At 48.5% G+C, this 24,504-nt stretch overlaps 1 protein-coding gene across 1 annotated transcript in view; it reads left to right on the forward strand.

Moving 5' to 3' along the window:
- UTP23 (UTP23 small subunit processome component) overlaps window positions 1-24,504 on the forward strand; it is a 75,954-nt gene that overhangs the window by 20,184 nt on the left and 31,266 nt on the right. Inside the window, exon 2 of the mRNA XM_086966138.1 lies at window positions 13,814-13,988. Within this exon, the coding sequence (XP_086822264.1) occupies window positions 13,814-13,988 (175 nt within the window). The remainder of the gene's footprint in view (window positions 1-13,813; window positions 13,989-24,504) is intronic.

Genomic DNA, 24,504 nt, shown 5'->3' on the forward strand with positions numbered 1-24,504 from the left:
CCGCGGGTGCCGCTTTGCGGACCAAGGAGGGTGAAAGCATCTTGTAGGCGCTGGGCTCCTGGAGGCGCTGGGAGCAACATCAAACCGGCGTTGGCGCTGTAGCAGGGACTCGAAGATCCAGGAGTCCATGCTCTCACAGCTGCGCGAGCGGACGCGCCCACCACCAGCCACGCCCCCCGCCTGGCCAGCCTGAAAAGGCGCGTGTCTCTAGTGCTTCCCGGGACCCTACCTGTGAGCAGAAGTTGAGTAGCGGTGTGTTGGGGAGCCATCTACACGTCCCGCTGATCCAGGGACTGTCTTCTGTGTTCCTGCCGCTGCCCCTCGCCGCACCCGCTCCACGGGTGCCGCTTCGCGGACCAAGGAGGGTGAAAGCATCTTGTAGGCGCTGGGCACCTGGAGGCGCTGGGAGCAACATCAAACCGGCGTTGGCGCTGTAGCAGGGAGTCCCTGCTCTCACAGCTGCGCGAGCGGACGCGCCCACCACCAGCCACGTCCCCCGCCTGGCCAGCCTGAAAAGGCGCGTGTCTCTAGTGCTCCCCGGGACCCTACCTGTGAGCAGAAGTTGAGTAGCGGTGTGTTGGGGAGCCATCTACACGTCCCGCTGATCCAGGGACTGTCTTCTGTGTTCCTGCCGCTGCCCCTCGCCGCACCCGCTCCGCGGGTGCCGCTTCGCGGACCAAGGAGGGTGAAAGCATCTTGTAGGCGCTGGGCTCCTGGAGGCGCTGGGAGCAACATCAAACCGGCGTTGGCGCTGTAGCAGGGACTCGAAGATCCAGGAGTCCCTGCTCTCACAGCTGCGCGAGCGGACGCGCCCACCACCAGCCACGCCCCCCGCCTGCAACGCTCTCTGATATAACGCTCTGTCAGGCGCTCCGCGGGACGCGAGCGGGACGCCGAGCGAAGCCCGAGCAAAGGGCGGGCAGTCTGTGGCAGTCAGGGGCTGTCAAGGCTGGGCTGGGCCACGTCCCTTTCCTTCTGTTAACACTGAGTACATTCACCTGGTGTGTCGTCCGTTCTGTTTCCCGTAACCATGTCTACTCGCTCTGGAAAGCTTCTTAGGAGCGAAGCTGATAAGGGGTCAATGCCGCGAGCCCTGTTATAGGAACTATGGACCGGTTCATCACCAGGGTGGCGGCGGTGATTGAAAAGGAAATTGCCATGTCTGAGCGACGGTTATCTGAGGTATACCTCCCCTCAAGACGCTCATCTCTGGGGGTTGCCGCTCAGTCGCTTACACCGGCCTGTAACCGGGCCCAATCTGTTTCCCCACCCAGTGTGCCTGGTGTTCTCACAGACCCCCCTCAGTTGGCTGGCATAGAGCAAAACATAGATAGGCTGGAAAATCTGGCCGCTCTTCTCCCTATAGTCACAGTGGAAGATGATGGTCCCAGCAAGCTGTCCATACCATTATCACCCAATCTCCCAAGCGAAGCAATTAGTGATCCTGAGTCCCCAAACCCTCTTGCTCCCGCCATAGTTATATCAGAAGGGGAGTCAGTTAGGGCGTCCCCCAACACTCAAACCCCCGACACTAGGCAGGAGACTAGGCCCTTGAGCAAAAAGCCAAGAAAACGCAAAAAGGGTAGGCTAGTGAGTCAGGCCGCTCTTTATCAAAGAGCAAGAAGTCGTTCTGGAATGAGTACGACAACCATAAGGGGCACGCCTATAGTGAATGAAATTGACACAGACGGGGATGTTCAGATCTCTCCCACGGGGCTACACCCAGATGTTAACACTGCCAAGGCCTCTAAGCTCTCTGACTTAGTAACAGTTGAAAACATCCTTGAGAAGGTATACAGCCTCTTGAAACCGTTACTATCGCAAGTCAAGGGTCTAGGAGAGAGGATAGATAAATTAGAGCAATCAACCCTTGATGAGTTTCACTCACTCAAGACAACATTTAAACAAATAACCAGAGTGACCGAAAACAAGGACTTGGGCGCAAAGGGGAATGAACCACCACCCCAGAGAGACCCTAAGCCATCCACTGGTCCAAAAAAAGTTGTCCCTAATAGCCCATTAATTCCAGCTCTTAAATCTCCTCCCCGTCCCAACTCAGGGCCAAAACACAAGGGACCTTCAACACACTTAGAACCTGTCAAAAATAAGCCTAAGCCTCTTTTACAAAAGCAGCCACATTCAGCTAGTGGTAAAACGGAAGTTTCCCAAAAACCAGGGGCACGCAGCATATCACACGGGCTAGCGACAGGGAAAGCCCCTAAGTCTGCATCCCAATCTACTGCCCCCTCCACCCCCTCAATGGTCCCCAGCAATCCAGTGCGACGGATCCCCCCAGTAAACCTCCCACCAGACTGTCAACCTTTCGTTGCTGTCATGGTCAACGTGCCCCCTTTAAAGGATGGCCAGGTGGAAAATCACCAATCACTTAAAAATAAGTGTATCCACTGGCTGAAGGCAAATAAGCCAATCCCGCTGGGTGTGGATGGTATTATTCTAAGTGTCCGCAGAGTGGGTTGGGTTGGGTAGGGCAGGGGAGAAAAACGCAGGAGGGGGATTGCATAATCATAAACTTCCAAGACCCAAGAGTAGTTCCATCGATTTGTACTCCTATTAAAAGTATGGGGGCCCCGGGGGTAAAGGTGATAGATCTTTCTTATTTTTACCCCAGGCAAAATGTTAGCCCAACTGAAGGAAGTTTTGGTTCCCCTTTTACTGGTCAAAACTGGGCTGGGGTCTCGGGGGGCACTAGGGAGAACCAATTGTGGGCATTAGGCCCTCACTGACTGGAAACTGGGAGCAGAGTAGAGCCCGCAGGAGTATCATTCACCCAAATAAACCTCACAAGCGAAATAGGAGCCCCTATAGCTTCCCCACAAGGTTCCTCATCCCCCCAGATGCCTGAGAAGAGGTCCTTAGATAGGGGCTTTGTAGCGCCCAACGACACTCCAACTGTGACGGACCTAGTCTTTAAGGTTTTCAGCTGGAATGTCGCAGGGATTGCAAGAAAACTGGCTCTACCGGATTTTAATGCTTGGGTTGATGAGCACTCCTTGTGCCTCTTCCAAGAGACATGGAGCTTGGTCCCGGCCCACAGGGTGGGATTTTCTTCCTATTTCACCCCTGCACAAGTCTCGGAAACAGGGAGAGGGCGACCTTCGGGCGGCCTCCTCATCTGGGTCGCGGCTTCCCTAGACTGCAGAGTAGTGGAGTTCCCCACAGGGTCCCCGGACATACAAAACATCACCCTAATAGATCAAAGGGGAAGAATTGTCTTAAATGTTTATAATGTTTATGCCCGGGGAACCAAGGGTGGTAGTAAGTCTCCTGTAATATCTTTCCTCGAGACTTTGCTAAATAATACCCCTCACAAAACACGTACATTGGTTGCAGGTGATATGAACTGTACGTTCGAGCCTTTGGGCTCGGACGTCTCCCTCGACCAAGATGAGGAGGATTCCAGGATGGGGATTCCGGTACTAGAAATCCCACCGATTAGAAGGTGGACAGAAGTCGCGCTCCAGTTATACTCACTGTGCCTTGAATTTAACTTAAGGGCAGCAAACGGGAGGACACCCTCGGATAGGGGGTGTGCCCACACATACAATAGACCAGGACACACCTCTAGGCTAGATTACTTCCTAATAGATGTATTCTTATGGCCTTATGTAAGGGACATGCAGGTGGTCCCCTCGACTGAAAGTGACCACAACTCACTCTCCTTAAGTATGGTCCAGTGGTGGCGCACTTTAAAGAGGGATAATATCAACCTGGTAGCCGCATCCCCGGATGAGTCCGAAGTCTCCCCTAGTGGCAGACGAATAAAATGGGCCAAACTGGTCTTATCCGAGGCAAAGGTAGGGGAAATTCAATCCCTTTTAATCCAAGCAGTAACAACCCTCGGAACCTCCCTAGAAGGGGTGGGTAGAGCTAGTGGGCTTTTTGTCTCCCTGGTAGAAGCCCTAACTAACGTGTTTACCATGTATCCAAACAAGTCGGGCAACAAAGAATGTAAAAAACCAGTCGATGGTTGGTATACCCAAACCTGTAGGGTTCACAAGGCAAGGCTAGTTGAGGCGGTTAAACTTAAATCCTGAGGTGTGATTCAGGAAGCAAGGAAGGCCTATAATAAATCCCTTAAACTTGCTAGGAGGGAGTGGGAAGAAAAATTTTGGGATGACCTCCTCCAGGCTAGTAAGATCAGGGACTCAAGGGCCTTTTGGAATCTCATTAGCACACGGAATAAACCCGATGCATCGATGAGACCTTGTAACATCCCGCCCCAAAACTGGGTAAAACACTTTGGGAACCTATATCTCCCTCCAGATGGGGAACTGATCGTGGGAATGGACCTTACACGAGAAATTGAACCTCATGCCTATGATCTCTTCACTCCCCTAGAGATTGAGGGGGTTATAGGTTGGGTAGCACCGCGTAAGGCAGCGGGCCCTGACGGCCTTCCGGGGGACCTTATGAGGGCATTCCCATCGGAGTGGGCAAGGGTCATAGCAGCTCTCCTGAACGATATCATGATGGGAGGGGCAGTGCCAGAATCCTGGAAAGGGGCAGTGGTGGTCCCGATTTACAAAAAAGGGTGTAGGGAAACACCGGGGAACTACCGCCCTATAAGTCTGATAGACTCCACCCAAAAGATAGCTGGTAAAGCTATCCTTGGAAGGATTCTTCATTGGGTGGAGGAGAATAAAATCCTATCAGACTTTCAGGCAGGTTTTCGGGCAGGTATGGGGACAATAGAGCAGGTGTTTAGGCTAGCACTACTGGGGTGGAAGGTGGTGGAACTAGGCAAGGGTAGTCTTTATTTGGCCTTTATAGACCTGAAGACTGCCTTTGACCTGGTTCCCCGGTAAGAGCTTTGGAGGGTACTCTATGAGATGGGACTACCTCCCTACATCTTGTCCCTTCTCATTAGCCTTCATACCCATACCTATGCACAGGTCCGTTGGGGTAAGAACGGAGAGCTCACTGAGAAGATACCAGTGTCCAGGGGCGTAAGACAGGGCTGTGTCTTGGCTCCCACCCTCTTCTCATTATATGTGAATGGGGTGGTCAAACATCTTCAGCAAGAACCAGCCGACGCCCCCTGCCTCGGAGGAGTCCGTATCCCCACCCTACTCTTTGCGGACGACACGCTCCTGATTTCGAAGACCCCACAAGGCCTGCAGAAATTGCTAACGCGATTTCAGGAGTTCTGTACTGCAAAAGGGTTAACAATAAATGTGGACAAAACAAAATACTTAGTCCTAAACCCTCCTAAGAAACTGGGCCGCCCACCTACACTTAACTCGATCCCCTTAGAAAAAGTAGCCGAATTCGATTACCTCGGCATTCGAATTACGGATAGGATGTCCTGGGCAAATCATATTGATAAAATGGTCCTCAACCATAGGAGAGTTGGAGGAGCTCTCATGAGGGAGTGCAGGGCCTCACCTAGGAGATCACTTACCCCAGTAAACGACATCTACAAGGCCAAAGTAGTGTCATCAGCCTTGTATGGGGCAGAACTGTGGGGCCATTGTCGAATGGACGCCCTAGTGACAGCGGAGAGCAAGCTACTGAAATCCATTATCTCCGTTCCACTGAGCACTCCATCTGTACCAGTGTGGTTGGACACGGGCTGTAAAAATATCAAAGACCAGGCCCAGCTCCGCCCGCTCCTACTATGGACACGAATTTGGAGGGGCGAAGAACTAAAGTCCTATGCTGATGCCCTGGGGAAAATAATGAGCCTGGGGGGTTGGGCTAAGATAAGATGGTTAAGTGAAACTAAAAACCTCCTGGAGAAGATCGGTCTAGGAGACTGCTGGCCATCACGTTCAGCCCCTCCAAAAGAAGTTGTTAAGGCGCATTACTGGAAATGGATTTCGGAGCGTCTAAATACAAACTCTAACCACTGCAAATCCACTGTTGCCTTTTTACAAATTAAAGATATTGTGGCCTTTGAACCCTACCTGGACATGATCACCCTCCCCTTTGACCGAGCACTTTAGTTTAAATTCAGAGTTGGATCCCTCCCGCTAGGTGCTGTGGTATCGAAATGGACAACAGCGGCCCGTACTTCCCCTAATTGTGCATGCTGCCCGAGCAGGGTTGAGTCCATTGCGCATGTCCTATTCGAATGCCCGGATTATGCAAGGCCTAGGAGCTCTTGGCTGAAACCCCTGTGTCGAAATATGGGCACACGTAACCACCTAGTAGCCTTGCGTATCCTAACCACGGACACTTCCCCCCCCCCCCCTATAGTGTGTGGAATAGCGCAATTTTTAAAGCAGTTTTGGCTTATTCGTTGTAAGAGATTGTCAGTAGCTGTTTAATTCATTTTTTAGCTAATTTATTAACGGGCACCTCATGTCCTTTTATCTTTTCTAATGAGTTTTATACTGGCTTCTTGTAGCAATGTTTTTCTTTTTTGAAAACTGTAATGTTTGTATTCTAAATGTGCTTACAAGATATCTTGCATATCGAATAAAAGCTTATGACTGACTGATAATCACATAGCTCTTCATGTTCTTTGATAACATTACCTCTCCTTGGAGCTGACCTACAGAATCTAGGAAAATGTCCTTTTTCTAAAGCAGGACGTGAATTGAGTTTCCTAAATGATAGCGGCTGCAGTGTAGTAACGGGTCCCTTATGCAGAGGTAATTTGCAAGAACTGTTGTGCTACCTACAAGAAGATAATTCATTCAAACACGTCTTCATATAACTTCGCAACCACCCAGTTTGACAGTTCACATAAAGTGGTCAGATACATTTAGGGGAACATTAATTCTCATGACCTAATATGACCCTAGTAAGCCTCGGTCTACCTGAACTGTGTTTCTGCTCTTTCCTCGTGTCTTCTTGACCAAGCTGGGAAACCTCTGCCCTCTCAATCTTATCATAGTGGGTTTAGTTCCCTCTTCTGTGAGCTGTCCCAAAGACTCTCTTACTATTTCTTGGGGTGCACGTGCTACATACAAGGCAGCCGATCATATGAGAGGGTGAGGAAATAATCCTTGTATATCCCATAAGAGTTACGAGTCTATCAAATTGTCAATCAGGCTTTTGATACCTGGCTGGGAAGCTCCTGACTGGGTACCAGATCTGTTAAAGAGCGCTCATTATGGAAATATGGAGATGGTAACCTTTTTCATGCACTTGCTTGGCAAACCATAAGTAGTGCCTTTTTAGGTCTCGCCTGTCGATGCGCATGCGCATCGAGCAAGCGAGACTATGGGGGCTCATCGACTCTTTATCTAACTTGCAAGGAATCGTGGCGATTCCTTGCAGTGCCCGTGACTTTTAAGGTCAATGCGCATGCGCATTAAGCTTATGCGCATGCGCATTGACCTTAAAAGTCACGGGCGCGTGCATGTCCGTATTTGTTTACCCGCTCCGCCCCCTCCCGCCGTGTCGCCTTGCCTACTCTCTTCCACAGCCTCCCCCAGCTCCGCCCCCTCAATACTTGATTGCACGGCCGCTAGGCCGTGCCTCCCCTACTCTCCTCCCCCCTCCTCCTCTCCTCCCCTGCCTGCCTGCCGCTAGCCTTGTTTCCCTGCTGCCTCCATCACCACTCCCTTCCTCTACTGTTCCCCTGTCCCGTCTCTCTCCATGCGGGTCTCTCTCGTGACCCTCTCTGTGTGTACACCTCTTTCAAGCTCTGGTTTCTCGCTCTCGGTCTCCATGGCATCTTTATGTCTGGCAGTGCAGCTTTTCGTTAGTATGCGTTGTACGGCGATTGTAGACGAGAATACAGCATTTACCCGCGCGTTCCTGCTAATGTAATAAACGGTGCATGCATCACGCGCGCACTCACTCTCCTCCCCCCTCCTCCTCTCCTCCATGCATCACGCGCGCACTCACTCTCCTCCCCCCTCCTCCTCTCCTCCCCTGCCTGCCTGCCGCTAGCCTTGTTTCCCTGCCGCCTCCATCACCACTCCCTTCCTCTACTGTTCCCCTGTCCCGTCTCTCTCCATTCGGGTCTCTCTCGTGACCCTCTCTGTGTGTACACCTCTTTCAAGCTCTGGTTTCTCGCTCTCGGTCTCCATGGCATCTTTATGTCTGGCAGTGCAGCTTTTCGTTAGTATGCGTTGTACGGCGATTGTAGACGAGAATACAGCATTTACCCGCGCGTTCCTGCTAATGTAATAAACGGTGCATGCATCACGCGCGCACTCACTCTCCTCCCCCCTCCTCCTCTCCTCCATGCATCACGCGCGCACTCACTCTCCTCCCCCCTCCTCCTCTCCTCCCCTGCCTGCCTGCCGCTAGCCTTGTTTCCCTGCCGCCTCCATCACCACTCCCTTCCTCTACTGTTCCCCTGTCCCGTCTCTCTCCATCCGGGTCTCTCTCGTGACCCTCTCTGTGTGTACACCTCTTTCAAGCTCTGGTTTCTCGCTCTCGGTCTCCATGGCATCTTTATGTCTGGCAGTGCAGCTTTTCGTTAGTATGCGTTGTACGGCGATTGTAGACGAGAATACAGCATTTACCCGCGCGTTCCTGCTAATGTAATAAACGGTGCATGTATCACGCGCGCACTCTTATAGCCTTCTCCAGTTGGGCTCAGAGGTAATTTTGAAAAAATGAAGAACAAACGGTTTATGCGCTTGTTTCCTCACTACAAGGTGTGCGCAAATACCCTCATTTCAATTTCTGCACGGGCAATTTCCCCCAGGCCCTACTTGAGGTAATGGCGCATGCATAATTGTGCGGCAGCGGTAACGTCGTGAACACATTTGTTCGCATAACTTGTTGATATGTTAGTCCCTGTTATTAACTGCAGAAGTGATCGTCGGGTTCAAAGCGACTCTGTAAGGCCCGCGAGCGAATTATGTTTGTCCCCCGGTTTTAGTTTTAAGCACCCAGCGAGCAACCCCTCACTCACACTCACCCTCACTCACCCTCACTCACCCTCAACCCCTCACCCTCACTCACCCTCACCCACACTCACCCTCACCCTCACCCACACTCACACTCACCCTCACTCACCCTCAACCCCTCACTCACCCTCACTCACCCTCAACCCCTCACCTACCCTCACCCTCACTCACCCTCAACCCCTCACCCTCACTCACCCTCAACACCTCACCCTCAACACCTCACCCTCACTCACCCTCAACCCCTCACCCTCACTCACCCTCAACCCCTCACCCTCAACCCCTCACTCACCCTCACTCTCACTCATCCTCACTCACCCTCACTCACCCTCAACCCCTCACACTCACTCACCCTCACCTTCACTCACCCTCACTCACCCTCACCTTCACTCACCCTCAACCCCTCACCCTCACTCACCCTCAACGCCTCACCCTCAACCCCTCACCCTCACCCACCTTCACTCACCCTCACTCACACTCACCCTCACTCACCCTCACCCACCCTCAACCCCTCACCCTCACTCACCCTCAACCCCTCACCCTCAACCCCTCACTCACCCTCACTCTCACTCATCCTCACTCACCCTCAACCCCTCACCCTCACTCACCCTCACCTTCACTCACCCTCACTCACCCTCACCTTCACTCACCCTCACTCACCCTCACCCTCACCTTCACTCACCCTCACTCACCCTCAACCCCTCACCCTCACTCACCCTCAACGCCTCACCCTCAACCCCTCACCCTCACCCACCTTCACTCACCCTCACTCACACTCACCCTCACCCACCCTCAACCCCTCATCCTCACTCACCCTCAACCCCTCACCCACCCTCAACCCCTCACCCCCACTCACCCCCACTCAACCCCTCACCCTCAACCCCTCACCCTCACTCACCCTCAACCCCTCACCCACCCTCAACCCCTCACCCTCAATCCCTCACCCTCAATCACCCACACTCACCCACACTCACCCTCACTCACCCTCACCCTCACTCACCTTCACCCTCACTCACCCTCAACCCCTCACCCTCACTCACCCCCACTCACCCTCAACCCCTCACCCTCAACCCCTCACCCTCCCTCACCCTCACTCACCCTCAACCCCTCAACCTCACTCACCCTCAACCCCTCACCCTCAATCCCTCACCCACACTCACCCCCACTCACCCTCACTCACACTCACACTCACACTCACCCTCAATCCCTCACTCACACTCACCCTCACTCACCCTCACTCACCCTCACTCACCCTCAACCTCATGCTAAAGATTTACAAAAAAAACCATTAACAATTCTAAAAGCACTAACTCTAATGCTGCGAGACCTATTGCATTTCTAATGCTTGTTATATTGACCACTTGTTGTCCCTCAAGAGGCATCCATTTTTTTTTAATTTTTTTAGCAATGTCTACATATCTACCATTTTCACACATAAAAAAAGAGAATTAAAGTATAAAATGAATAATTTTACAAATGCAGACAACACGCTCCAAAGGAGGCCCTAAAAGGCAAGCAGGCAGTGGAAAAAAAGTCAAAAGAACACAAGAAAGAAGGGATGTTCTTTGGCCAGCCATTAAGTTGTTCGTTGAGGTCTGCCAGCAGAATGACTCTTTCTATTTTATTTTCTATTTCTCAGATTGAAGCTTTTTGTGCTACTTGCATGGCAGTTTTCCATATGAATTCTTCATATCGGTCTCCCAGCAGATCTTGTTATTTCCATCCATAGAAGAGCATACAGTAAAGATGATCTTTGAGTTGGTGAGCTCATTCACCACAGCAACACTTTAAAGCAGAATCTTGCTAGCCTAATGGATGAGCAAAGGCTTGTTCCAAAAGGATAACTTTTGTGTTAGTAGCATTATGTTAGCCTCTGCAAGACTGCACACTTTAAGAACCATACATAATTATGACATACACTTACGTTTTGGAGATCTCTAACTTATATTGTGCACTTTACCCACCTTATTTGTTTTAACATCTTGCAAAATTGTGGTATTTTTCCTTGTATCAGTGTTGTGTTAATTCCAGTTTGCTATCGTCAAAGATCAGCCATGGATATTTTTTATTGTTCCCCTTTCAATATGTTGTCTACTGAATTTTTTTTAGGTTTCGCCTACACAGCTGTGCTTGCAAAATCTCTTGTAAATAAAATATAAAACAAGCATTTGCAATGCAATAGGTCTCGCATTAGGAAAGTTTGAGCTATTGGTATTGTAAATGACAATTTTTTTTATTTATGTGTTGGTTTTGAAAATAGCTAAATTAATAGCTTTGTCATTTACAATGCCAATAGTTTCAACTTTCGCAAATGTGACACCTATAGCATTTGTAATGCAATATGTGTTGTATTTACGTGACTTAGATGTATTGATATTACAAATAACAATGACTTTTAATTTTTTTAATAATTAATACTTAAATAAAAGTTATTGTCATTTGTAATAGCAATAGCTTAAACTTATGTAAATAACTTTTGTGAAGATTATGTTCATTGTATTTCATTGTGACGAAAATCCAAGAACAGAAGTGAAATATTAATATCTTTTTGTGACATTTGTAATAAAGCTTAAAACACTGAGAGAACATATTTGAACCAGTTGTTGAATGGTTGCACAGATTGATGTTGTGGTGCCCCTGAGTGATGCTGTGGTGCCCCTGAGTGATGCTGTGGTGCCCCTGAGTGATGCTGTGGTGCCCCTGAGTGATGCTGTGGTGCCCCTGAGTGATGCTGTGGTGCCCCTGAGTGATGCTGTGGTGCCCCTGAGTGATGCTGTGGTGCCCCTGAGTGATGCTGTGGTGCCCCTGAGTGATGCTGTGGTGCCCCTGAGTGATGCTGTGGTGCCCCTGAGTGATGCTGTGGTCCCCCTGAGTGATGCTGTGGTCCCCCTGAGTGATGCTTTGGTCCCCCTGAGTGATGCTTTGGTCCCCCTGAGTGATGTTGTGGTGCCCCTGAGTGATGTTGTGGTGCCCCTGAGTGATGTTGTGGTGCCCCTGAGTGATGTTGTGGTGCCCCTGAGTGATGTTGTGGTACCCCTGAGTGATGCTGTGGTGATGCGATAGATAGATAGAGTGAGGCCGATAGATAGAGTGAGGCCGATAGATAGAGTGAGGCCGATAGATAGAGTGAGGCCGATAGATAGAGTGAGGCCGATAGATAGAGTGAGGCCGATAGATAGAGTGAGGCCGATAGATAGAGTGAGGCCGATAGATAGAGTGAGGCCGATAGATAGAGGGAGATAGATAGATAGAGGGCGATAGATAGACATATAGAGTGAGGGCGATAGATCGCTAGACAGAGTGTATTTATGTTGCGTTGAGTAGAGTGTAAGTATGAGGTGTGTAATTATGTAGCATATAATTATATTATATTGTTTGGAGTGTATGTTGCATTGAGTGCAGTGTAATTATGCGGAGTGTAATTATGTGGCATTGAGTGGTATTTGGAGTGTATGTTGCGTTGAGCGCAGTGTAATATTGTAGCATATAATTATATTACATTGTTTGGAGTGTATGTTGCATTCAGTAGATTGTAATTGTGTGGCGTGTAATTATGTGGCACTGAGTGGTATTGTTTGGAGTGTATGTTGCATTGAGTGCAGTGTAATGTAGTATTTACTTCTGAGGCACTGAGTGGTATTTTGTGGAGTGTGTGTTGGAAGAGTAGACTGCTACTGCTTTCTTTCAGCAATATTGCTCGCAGGTGCCATAGGTTGTAATCAACATGCACACAATATCATTATGATTTTTTCAAAAATGGAGTATTTGTGGACATTATTTTACAACCATACAATATGTGTCAGACATATGTTGGTACTGTAAATACTGCAAGTTTTGCCCAGCCTTGGCGTATTTTGCACATTTATTTCGAATTTGCACTATTACATGTTTTTGCAGCATTGTTTGCTCAGCCCTGGCGTAATTTTCACATGTATTTACAATTTGCACCATTACATGTCTTTGCACTGTTTCACGGTTTTTAATTGGCCAAAGTGAATCTATTGATATTGATTTTAGCAGTATTTTAAGCAATGACTGAATATCTGTTTTCTATGTCCATTAGCCCGCGTGTCACAGGATAGGCACTGTTGCACTTTATATGTATGGGCTTTTCTGACTAGCGTCATGTGATCAAGGGCTCACCGGGCCCGAAAAGCGTCATGGCGGTGCACGGCACACTGATGGAATAAAACTACTTGCAAATCTTCTACCTGGGTCCGTGTTTGTCAGTCCTGGATCTTTTACGTGGATACGAAGTTCTTGAGAGAGATATATATATATATATATATATATATCATTCCATACCACAACACTGACTCTTTTGACAAGACTGCATGCAAGCATTAAAATGCAAAACATACAAAGTAACTTACACCGTTTTTACCGGCTGTATAAATGTGACCAGTATTCTGCCCAGTGTGTCTGCAATTTTAGGAACCCTTCAAAATAAAATCAAAGGGCAAAATCAAAATGCAGTTTTTGAAAAATGTGTCCTCCTTTTGTTACGTAGATATCTAATATCAATATTTTCTGTGAGCAAGCCAGAAACTACCGTGATGAGAGGTGTCTTTTACTGCAAATTTTATAGATGACATTTCACACTTGTATTGCTGTGTCTGGATTCCTACTATTTTATGGCTGTGGAAAAGCTACCTGGGAAGTGTTTACATCTGGGGAAACCTAACCCTGTAGGATATTGTGCCATTTGCTGACAGTGGTTCATGTGTGATTGTGTTATAGCAAAACGCTGCATCTCTAGGCCATATTAACCAGCAAAGTAGTGTTCTAGGCAAGTGACGCCCTTCCTTAGGTGGGACAATGAATGTGTGTCAGTTTGGAAAGTTAAATGGTCTCCTAAATCCTAAGGAAAGCAGGGGTTAATAATGGAAATACAATCAAATAATAAGCAGATTGAAGCGGTCCTGATCTGCACGTGTTTTTCAGAATTGTAGTTTAATTATTATTTCTTTTTTCTTCAGCTGTGTTCTAAAGGAGTTGCAGTCGTTGGGAAAGGAGCTGTATGGTGCCAAACTAATTGCACAGAGATTTCAAGTTCGACACTGTGCTCATTTTAAGAGTCCAGTTGGCGGCACAGCATGCCTCTTGTCTATGATCGCAGAAGGCAACCCTCATCATTACTTCATTGCCACACAGGTATTTCTTTTAGAACATATTCAAATGACCTTGTTTAATGTTCACAGTCTTTCCACTTGGTGAGGGGCCTGGATCCAAAATAATGCGATGACACTTGTTAAAGGTCCATGTTTTAAATTTCAGTGGACATGCAAAGTGCAATATAGATTTAATTGTAAATCCAAATTGCTACAAATGGCATCACCTTAACACATAAATGCTCCCTGTTAGAACTAGGGGTCTCTAGTTGGCAATGGTATACACCTTTGACCAATTAGTGACCCTTGCTTCTAAGTCGGGGAAAGGGGATTACACTACTGGATAACCCCTGCTTCACCCCCTTGCTAGCTTGGCACAAGCAGGCAGGCTTATCTCGGAGGCAGTGTGTTGAGCATTTGTGAACACATACGGCAATACAATGAAAATACTACAGATGGACATTACACAGGTTTTATAAAAAATAAGTATTCTTTATGTAGACGTATCACAAGACCATAAAGGACAAAAATCCACAATACTGTAATCCATAATAACTCTTCAAGATGGTAAAAATAGTTCAAAAGTAGGTTATTCACTTAAAAGCATCCTTTAGCAACAGATAACCCCAACAGTAGTTATCACGATGTCAAGGTCCAAGAAATCCCAAGTACGGCGCAGACCGCAAGGTGCGCGGCGTCTGGCCCGGAGTCAAAAGAGTCCCACAGAGAACAGTACCTTGGAAAAGCGAAAACCAAGACAGCTCACAGCGTCCGGGAGGTGCGGTGTCGTTGGCGCGTTGCGGTGTTGGTTCCTTGCTTCGGGGGAGAAGATGCGTCTGTTTCCTGGATGCTTGCGCAGGCAAGGAAGACATTGGTTCCTGACCGGAGAAGAGGTGATGTCACGATGGCGCCGAAACCACGGTTACGTACGATGTCGATGGATTCTTGACCACCCATGTTGACGATCGGCTCTGCGATGATGTAGGCTTCGGAGTCGATGCGGCACAGCAGCAGGCGTCGGGCCTACATCATAAGTCGGAGCAGCGCTCACAGCTCTGGCAGGCTTACGATGTCGTTCGCTGGCGTTGATGGGACACTGCGGCCGGTCTACGTTGCAAGTCGGAGAGCGCTCACAGCTTCGATGCAGATGACGGTGACGCTCGCCTGCGTCAGTGTTTCAGAATTCCTCCTGTAGCAGCTAGAACAGCAAGTTCCAGGGGCAGGCAAACAGAAGGGGTGAAGTCTGGTATCCCTGAGACTTCGGTCAGGAGGCAAGCTCAACTCAAGCCCTTGGATGAATATTCTGCAAAATGATGAAAGTTCTTTGAAACTTCCTTCTCATCTCCTTGACACTGAAGACACCACTGTAGGCCAACCCAGCAACTCAGCACAATGGCAGGGGGGGGAACAGTTGAACTCCTACAGCTTCCTTGGATCTTCTCCTTGGCAGAAGTCTGTCTTGTTATTCCAGACGTGATCTAAAATCTTGGGGTCTGGGTCCCCATATTTATACTGCAAAATCATTTGTCCTCTGAAGGCAGAGGGTCCTGTACCTAGTCCAAACCAGTTCTGCGCAGTCCTGGAGCACTTTGTTTACATGACTCCTTCTTTCCTTTGGCAGGGTGGGTCAGGGTCATCAGACACACCACAGTAGGTGGGGCCAGCATTGTGGAAGGCAGGTACAGTACAGTACTGTTCAGGCCCAGGAGCTACTCCTCCCACCACTCTACATGCAGATAGGTCTATTCAGCCTTGTGCTGACTCTCCTGTCTCCTGGAATCCCCCAGCCCCTGTCACTCACAAAACCAGACACACAATACACAAGCTAGGAGAGGCAGGCTGGATGGTTAGGCAAGAAAATACCTACTTTCTAAAAGTGGTATTTTCAAACACAGAATGTTAAAACCAACTTTACTAAAATATGTATTTTATCATTCTGAGTTCAGGCATATTAAATTCGAATTTCTACCATGTTCCCTGGATCAGTCAGGATTATAAGATGTTATAATCAAATTGCTATTCTGGCCTATGGGGACAGGTAGCCATGCAATGGGGAAAAACGAAAAAGGCTGCAATTCACTATCAGGTCATGCCACACACATCAGGGCATGACCTATCTTTTGCATACAAGGCACCTGGCCCTAGGGCCTACCTTAGGGATGACTAAAATGTAGGAAAGGGAAGGTTTAGGGGCTGGCAAGTGGGTGCACTAACCAAGTCGAGATAGCAGTACTAGACTGCACACAGGCTCTGCAATGGCAGGCCTGAGCCACACTTTACAAGCTTTTGCTGTGGGTGGCACAATCAGTGCTGCAAGCCCACTAGCAGCATTTGATCTACAGGCCCTGGTCACACATGGTGCACTGTACTAGGGTCTGACAAGTAAATCAAATAAGCCAATCATGGAGTCACTAATCCATTGCATCAATTTACAATAGGGAGAGCATATGCACTTTAGCACTAATCAGCAGTGGTGAAGTGCCCAGAGTCATAAAACAGTAAACAACAGGTCAGAATGAAATACAGGAGGAAGGCAAAAAGTTCAGGGATGACCCTGCGAAAAGGGCCAAGTCCAACACTAACAAAACGTGACTATTTAATATTTCTGCACATAATGTTTACAGAAGAATGTTGACCCCGCCCCCTCCCAACTCGCCACACCCTCCCACAAGATTTTACTTGTTTTATTTTGCAGTTATCTCAAGTATTACAACTTGATTATAAAAATAAATAAATACAACCGATCAAAAGCACAAGTTTACAATGGTAAAGTCAATTATATAACAATGCAACTTGACTTTAGGAATATACTGCACACAGAACACATAGAGTACATGAGTTGCTCAACTATAGTACTCCTGTAACACACAACGGGAGGTAGGGGAGGAAGACTAGATTGGAGCAAACAAAATTGGGAATGTAATCTCTGTGACATGTTGTATACCTGTCCCAAGATATCAGAATTTTGGACATCTTTTGAGAACATTATGACACTGAAATTAGGGGGTTCATTCTCTTTAGATTCAGCGCTAGTCTTGTTAGACACTAATGCTGGAAACACTCTACAAAGATCCCTAATTACTATTACGGTGTCATGCGCCAAACTCACAATTGCGCGTGCCTGGATCTCTCCTAACTCTACCCACATAATGGAATGGTGGTCACTGCTTAACAAAATTTATCGTATGGAACTGGCTCTGGCTAGGCTCAGGGGTACTTAATCACTAGCTAAATTTGATAAGATTTGGGGGTCTTTCCTACTTAAGTTGAAAGTTATTTATTATTTAGATAGCTGCTGATTTATGTTGTATACTAGCAACGATACATGTATTTATTTTGCTCACAGAACTAGTTAAATGATCTAATGTCTATTCTGTATATGTTTTGACTACTTTTTCTTGTATTTATATTTTCTCGTGCTGCTTGTTCTGCTTTGTTTGTATACTTTTGTGACCTGTGTTGCTAATAAAAAAAAAGTTACAAATAAATAAATCTCTCTGTGACAAGTTGGCCTGATGTATGATGCTCACTAGTTCTAGTGATCACCTTGTATCAGTCCAAACAACCCTTATGGTGATTGGTTGTAAGTCAACCTTATAGTCCAGCTATCCTAATGGTAGCATGGACAAAGCAGTCTTAGGCTAAACTCTTTTGGCATGTGAAGCCAGCTGTTTTACCACATATAACCCCTTGAATACCAAATGAAAGGACACCACACAGGTAGTTATGAAAATAAACAAGATATTTATTAACTAACAAACCCCTCTGAACTCTTTATGAGGTCAGAGGGCTAAGCACATGACAAGACTCTTAAGAAATATACGTTAAGTTGCACGAGTTACAATGTTGCCCCAGGGGCGCAACAAACCATATACTAAACAAGTGGTATAAGGAAGTCGATAGAAGGAATGGAGCTGTCCAGAGGCTGTAGGATCGCTGGGACTACACTATCTTAACTTTAGGTAAGTAGTAGGAGGCCCACGGAACGCGTGTGCAGAGTGTGCACTCACACGCGAGATGCGTAACAACGTTTATGGACAGTACAGTTCAAGAAAAAGTTGAGTACGGACAATCCTGACTAGATGGGACTAAAACGACTGTGAATCTGGACACTAGGTGAGTCAATCTACCCTTGAGCACCGAAATGCTCTTGTTACCTCACCCACGGGCTGCGGGTGCATAGGTGCGAAGTCGTGTCGGGTTTCTGCGTTTAAATATATGGAGCCTGAAAGAAAAGATGCTGCAGGCGACCAGGAGGAAGATGTCCGGTGTGATCCAAGGGAGGATCAGTGAAGCTGAAGACCTGAAAGCAGAGGGGACAATGTTCAAAGTCACTAGCCAGTGACTGGAGTGGAACCAGGAAGGAACCAGAGGCTGTCGTCGCGATCAGGTGAAGGGTGGACGCTTGACTCTGCAGCCGCGTGGATCAGGTGGTGTCTTCGACGACCAGGATGGAGGCACGAGCTGTCCCACGCAAGCTCTCGCTGTCGGCGGTGTTGGATCCGGATTCAGCGTCAACAGGCCTTGGCAAAGGCAACCCACGCGGTGAGTGGAAAAGGCGTCTGGTGCGGACCAAGAGGGTCCGGGGTGCTTCTCCTTTGCAGGGAAGCAAGGGCCAGTCTGGAGCAGACCAGCGGTGTGGATTTCAAGGATCGTCGTCTAGGAGGCCACTAGCCAGCCGGCAAGTGACCAGACAACGCGTCGAGCAGCAATCAAGCAAAAGGGCCCCACGCAGATCTCGTGGATGCAGGAGGGCTGATCTTCTGTGCAGGAGCTGCTCTGGGCTGGGGCTTCTCAATCCCCAAAGCACTTCGTCGAGGATACCTCAGAAGTCGTGCTGGAAGCGAAGTGCAGTTTCTTCAAGATGGCCGGTCCCACGTGTCTCGTCGCACCCACGGATCTCAGCTGTGCTGCAGATGTAGGTAGAGGTCGGAGAGGTCTGGGAATCCGGGTCTCGTCGGGCTCTGAAGTCTGGATCCTACGAGGGAAGACGACAAAGTGAAGCCGCTGGACGCTTGATGGTGCCTGCTGGTGCAGGGTGGACACTCCTTACCCACAAGGGAGATCTTCTTCAGTCTTCTGTGGAGCAGAACATCGAAGTCCAGAGTTTCTTCATGTAAAACCAATTCAGGATAATCTAACTTGGAATGAGACCAGCTCCTACCTTTATTCTGCAAAAGGGGGCTGTACTATCTCTAGGTCCCTCCTATGGGTGGGACCAGGAAGGGGGGTGGTTACACCCCCTATCCTTTGCCCAGTTTCGCGCCAGAGCTGGGGCTGGAGTGCCCCAGCAACTGGTTTGAACCGGGCTATCCACAGAGGCACCTTGTGTGCCCCAGGCATGTCTCATTACTTTCAGGCCGGTCCTACCTAATACACAAAATCCTGTCTGGGGTGGTGCTAGCACCTCCCAAGGCAGGAAACCCTTTGTCCAAGCCTCCCTCGCTGGAAGGACTCCCAGCAGCAGGAGGTCAGACTTGTGTCTGTGGTGGCAGCATCCATTTTGTGATGCTGAGGCTCGAGTTAACTTTAACCGGGGTTCACAGTTACATACATGTCGTGTCCCTCTAGAAGGGTGGAATGCTACCCCCGTCGCCAAAATTGTCGAGGGGGTAGTATTCCAATTCGTATGACACCTTACTCGACATGTTTTGATAATGCTATGCCAAAGTTAGCAATAACCGCAAGGATTATAATGCACTTAAGAGTATATGGTATAGCGTTATCATGGAAACAGCTAAAGGACTTGGTTCCGAAAGCCACAGACAGGCTCAGCTCATGCCAGAGCACTATCTCACATAATTCCAAGCACTCTGCCTCCAGGATTGTTAAGGCCTGCCATAGGAGTGACTTATAGGAGTATATGTGTCCATTTTAGGTTTAGATATAGGTATACTATATCTAAAGCCAAGGGTGAATACACCACCTTGCCCCAGCTGATTGATCAGCCAGTTGTGTCAGATTTGGATGGCCAGCCAGGGGTGGCATAATACATGCTGCAGCCCCTGGTAGGCCTTGGGTTCACTTATGCCCTGGGTACCTATGGTACACTGTACAAGGACTTACAAGAGTGACCCAATACCAATTGGTAAATGCACTTAAAGTACATGGATGTCAATTTAGAGAGAGAACATCTAGGCTGTGGGTCTGATTAGCAGGCCCACAGCCAGGGAAAGTCGTAAACCAGTGAAGCAAAAAGCAAAAATCTGGGGTGACCATAGGATTGCAGACCCTAATCTCCTACAATCTCCCTCTCACTCACGTTTGCACTTATGGGTGTATGGTAATGCATTATGACTCTCAAAGTATTTATTCATTTTCTAGATATATCCTTCTGCAATAAACAGACCTTGCTTACATTCCATCTGGAAAGTAGTCTGTGCATACAAAGCCTCCCTGCATGCTGCCTGTGCAGTTATGTTTGGCGAATCTAGTCATTACAGGGACTAGGATCTTCTTGGTCCCTTAAATAGTGTAGATGGCAGAATAATCGGGGGTGGGGGGGATTCGGTTCTTGGATAATTTGTATGGTAAGGCTGTGTGCCTGTTTAGAACAGTGATATGAAAACCCACTAGAGGACTAGTCATTTGCCTACCGCAGTGGGGTGTAAAGTAGGTCCAGGAGGGCAATATCCATTCTAGATTTTTATTCTAACTATTGGCAGCGTGAACACATTTATTTTAGATTTGTTTTATGTAAATGATTCTAATGTGCTAACTTTAGTTCTGGATGAGGAGCTCTTGGATTTTTGTCCTTTCCCCGCCTTCTGTTGATATATGAAGTGCAGCCCTTTAAAATTTGAGAACTGTTTGACATTGCAGACTTTATGCATTTTGGGTTATGCGAATGCCATTCTCTTGTAAATGAACAAATGTATAAAAAATATGTTATTGTTGCCACCTTTCACAAAAAGCATGCTAGACCCATCCCCAGCAGCCGAAGTCCCATTTTCCTTCTTGACACAAATGGGAAATCATCACGAAATATCATCTTAGGCTACCTCTTTTTTGAGAAGCTACTGCAACTATGCTGGCCTTACATAGTGACTAAATATGCATACCTTTTGAAGGCCCCTTTCACACATTTTATTAACTGGGCCACTCAAGACCTTTATATGGAGCAAGCTATGGTTCTCCACCAAAACTCAGATGTTGTCTAATTAATAATTGCTCTCCACACCCGCCCTTTGGCAGAGATGGAGAGCAAAAGGGCTATATTTTCCATTCCATATTGTTCAGTTTCTCTATGGCAGACGTTCACAGAGCTCGCTAGAACAACTTGGGCTGCCCAGTCAAGGATTACAAATTCCACAGGCCAGTATGAATGTTTGTACACCCTAGATTCACACTAAAGTAGAACCCTGATTTTTTTCTTTTAAAACAGACTTTATTAAGTTTTCATTTTGTGCTCAAACATTTCTCGTATATATTCATACACAATTCATTGGCCTTGCGACATTTGTCTCATAGTTGAGCTCATATCATAACTTTGACTCGCCTTGGCTAAACTTGTTTAGTCCGTCAGTCTGTTCCACATAAGGGGTGAGGCCTTTCCTGTGGCAAGAGCATATCCTAGTTAACCTAAGGCACAGTCCTAAAGGCTGAATCACGTTGCTCCTTGCTTATGCCAGCACTGTCCGCCTCTATGCATCATAGCAGAGAACAAAGAACATCCCCCCCCTGAAGTCCACTCCCCCTCCCCCCCCCCCCCTGAACCCACCCTCCCAACCCTACCTTCCCCCTCCCCTCAGACATGTCGCTTCCCTAACAGTGCAGTTATTGCTCATTATGTGTTCTGTACACTCCATTCGAGTCCTATGACAGTAGCCCACATCTCTTCTGAGAGGACACATCCACCTTCACGATCAACCCCCCCATTCTCTCACCTCGCTACCTGTTGTTGCGATCACATGTTGTAAAGAGGACACTCCTAGCTAGAGAGATCACTCTTCATCGTCAGTCGGGTTTTTGAGCAGATCTACCATCGCCACCCAGGATCTCGCCGCTTCCCACAATTTGTCATTGTCAGTCCTCCGCACTAGTTGGAGTCGGAGTGTCCCTTCACAGTCCGCCCACTTTATAAAGTCTCGTAGCCAGCGCACAACACTGGGGGCCGTAACCGCCTTCCAATGGCTGGTGATTTCTCGCTTGGCTAGAACTAATCCCAGGTCCAGGAACCTACGGGAGGTTTTGTTGCTGGAAGTGTGGGGAAACCAGTGTAACAGGCACACCCCTGGAGTATGCTGCCAGTCCCTCTCCGTCACCTCTGTCAATTTGGCCAGTATCTCCCCCCAGTATCCCTGAAGCAATGGACAATCCCAGAACATATGCATGAATGCTGCACCTTCCAGTCTGCATCGTGGGCAAGTAGCGTGGGAGCCATTAATTTTGTGAGGCGTAAGATACGCCCGATGAAACTCATAGAATTGGATAAGTTGAAATCTCGCGTTGCGGGAACACTTCCAGGCCCGTTCCATTAGCAATTCCCAGGGTTTCTCTATAGGCGTTCCCAGGTCAGTTTCCCACTTAACACGCAGTTCCTCTAAAGGAGTCCTCAAGCCCTGCGTCAGCCTCCGATATAAACACATCACCGCCTTGATCTTATCTGCGTAGGTGACCACATTTTTTCCAGTGCTTGCGCACAGCGGCCGTTACACACACGTGTAAGAGAAAGTCCTGAGCAGGTAGTTCGTGCCTCTGCATGAGATCCTGAAATGGTAGAAGTGTACCATCTTCATACAGATCGCCAATGGTAAAGATCCCCAGCTCCTCCCATTCATGTAGCCGCTGCTAGTCTCCTCTGTGGGGAAGCTCCACGCAAAACCACACCGGAATCTCGGGGGCATAGGCTGGGCTCCCTTTAGTGCGTCGCAGAGCCCTACACCAACACTGCCTCAAGAACCAGTGCTCCCTGGACACCTCCCTTTCCCGCACCGTAAGCTGTAGCAAAATCCGACTCAAGTTGCGGAGCCCTAGGTCCCTGCCTCTCTGGTCTGCCTCCATTCCCAGCTTCCCAGCCAACCGCTGTGCGAACCATTGAAACTGGGCTGCATGATAGTAAGCCTCGAAATCAGGCGCTGCAAATCCCCCTTCCCAACGTGGGCGCATCATGATCGGCAGAGCTACTCTCCGTCTTCCCGTTCCCCCACAAGAAGCTCGAAACCATAGAGTTGAGTTGGGCGAAATACTTTCCAGGTATCCAAATCGGCAGGGTAACAAAATAATAAAGTAAACTGGGGAGGGTTATCATTTTTAGTAATGCCACACGTCCCGCAACCGACAAAGGCAGAGAGGCCCAGAAGTCAAGGTTACTCTTGTTGGTGCGCAGGGTGCGCCCTATGTTACCCTCAAAGAAGTCAGCTGCCTCATGGTAAATTCTAACCCCCAGATATGGCAAACACCTACGCTTCCATCTCACATCTACCCCCTCAGGAGGATCACCGCGCTCCCCAAGCATCGGAAACAGGCAGGTCTCGGCCCAATTGACTTCGAGCCCTGCAACCCACCCCAATCTCTCCAGCAAAACCCGGGCTCCAAGGAGCTCATCAGTAGTATTGGCGAGGAACATCAACAAATCGTCGGCGTACAGGGCAATATAGTGCCTCTGACCCATCCCCTCTAGACCCCTATAATGTCCCCCTGTCTCTGCCCGGACTGCCATCGGTTCCATTGCTTGGGCGAACAGGAGGGGAGACAACGGGCAGCCTTGTCTCGTCCCCCTGCCCACGTTTCAAGCTGCCGAGATCTCACCCCCCCCTGGCCGAGAGTAGAGAATCTTCGTCCATGCCACGAACTCCTCACCGAAGCCAAAGACCCTCAGAACTCTGAACAGATATGGCCACTCTAGACTATGGAAGGCCTTTTCGATGTCTATGGATAGTACACATGCCTCATCGTCTCTTACACCCGCCTCATGTAGTAACTGACAAAGCCTGCGCACTCCCACAGCCTCCCCAATGCACCGCACACGGATCACCGCTTTGAATGCATCCCACTCATTGTGCAGACTGGAAGAAGTGCCCACGTTGTTCTAGAAGTAGTCCTCTATGGCAGTCCCTATGGTGGTTCGGAAGACCTGATCCTCCAAGACCTCCGGCCGGAGTCGTCAATTGGGAATCGCCGTTCTAATGCGAACCCAATTCAGGGTCACTAGTAGGCCGTGTTTCGGGTAGGGATGAATCTAGACTGGTCTCCTTGCACCAGAGTTGTCATGTGCACCACCAGACGAATGGCCAAAATACTGCTCAGTATTTTATAATCGATATTTAACATTGCCAGGGGTCGATACGCAGTTCGGTCCCACTCTGGTTTACCCGGTTTAAGGAGCGGTACGATCACTGCCTCCCTCGGCGAAGCAGGCAGATAGCCCACTTGCTTTGAACGATTATAAAGAGACACCAGCTGCGGAGCCAGCACGTCGATGTAAGTGACGTAGAACTACGATGGTAGTCAGTCTGTGCCTGGGGTTTTCTTCTTGGCCATACGCTTGAGAGCTCCCCTGACCTAGTTCAATTCTATCGGCCGACCCAGGTTCTCGGCCTCTGTAGCCTCGATCTGCG

The sequence above is a fragment of the Lissotriton vulgaris genome, chromosome 4_1 (assembly GCF_964263255.1).
Source record: "Lissotriton vulgaris chromosome 4_1, aLisVul1.2, whole genome shotgun sequence".
Lineage (NCBI taxonomy): Eukaryota > Metazoa > Chordata > Amphibia > Caudata > Salamandridae > Lissotriton > Lissotriton vulgaris.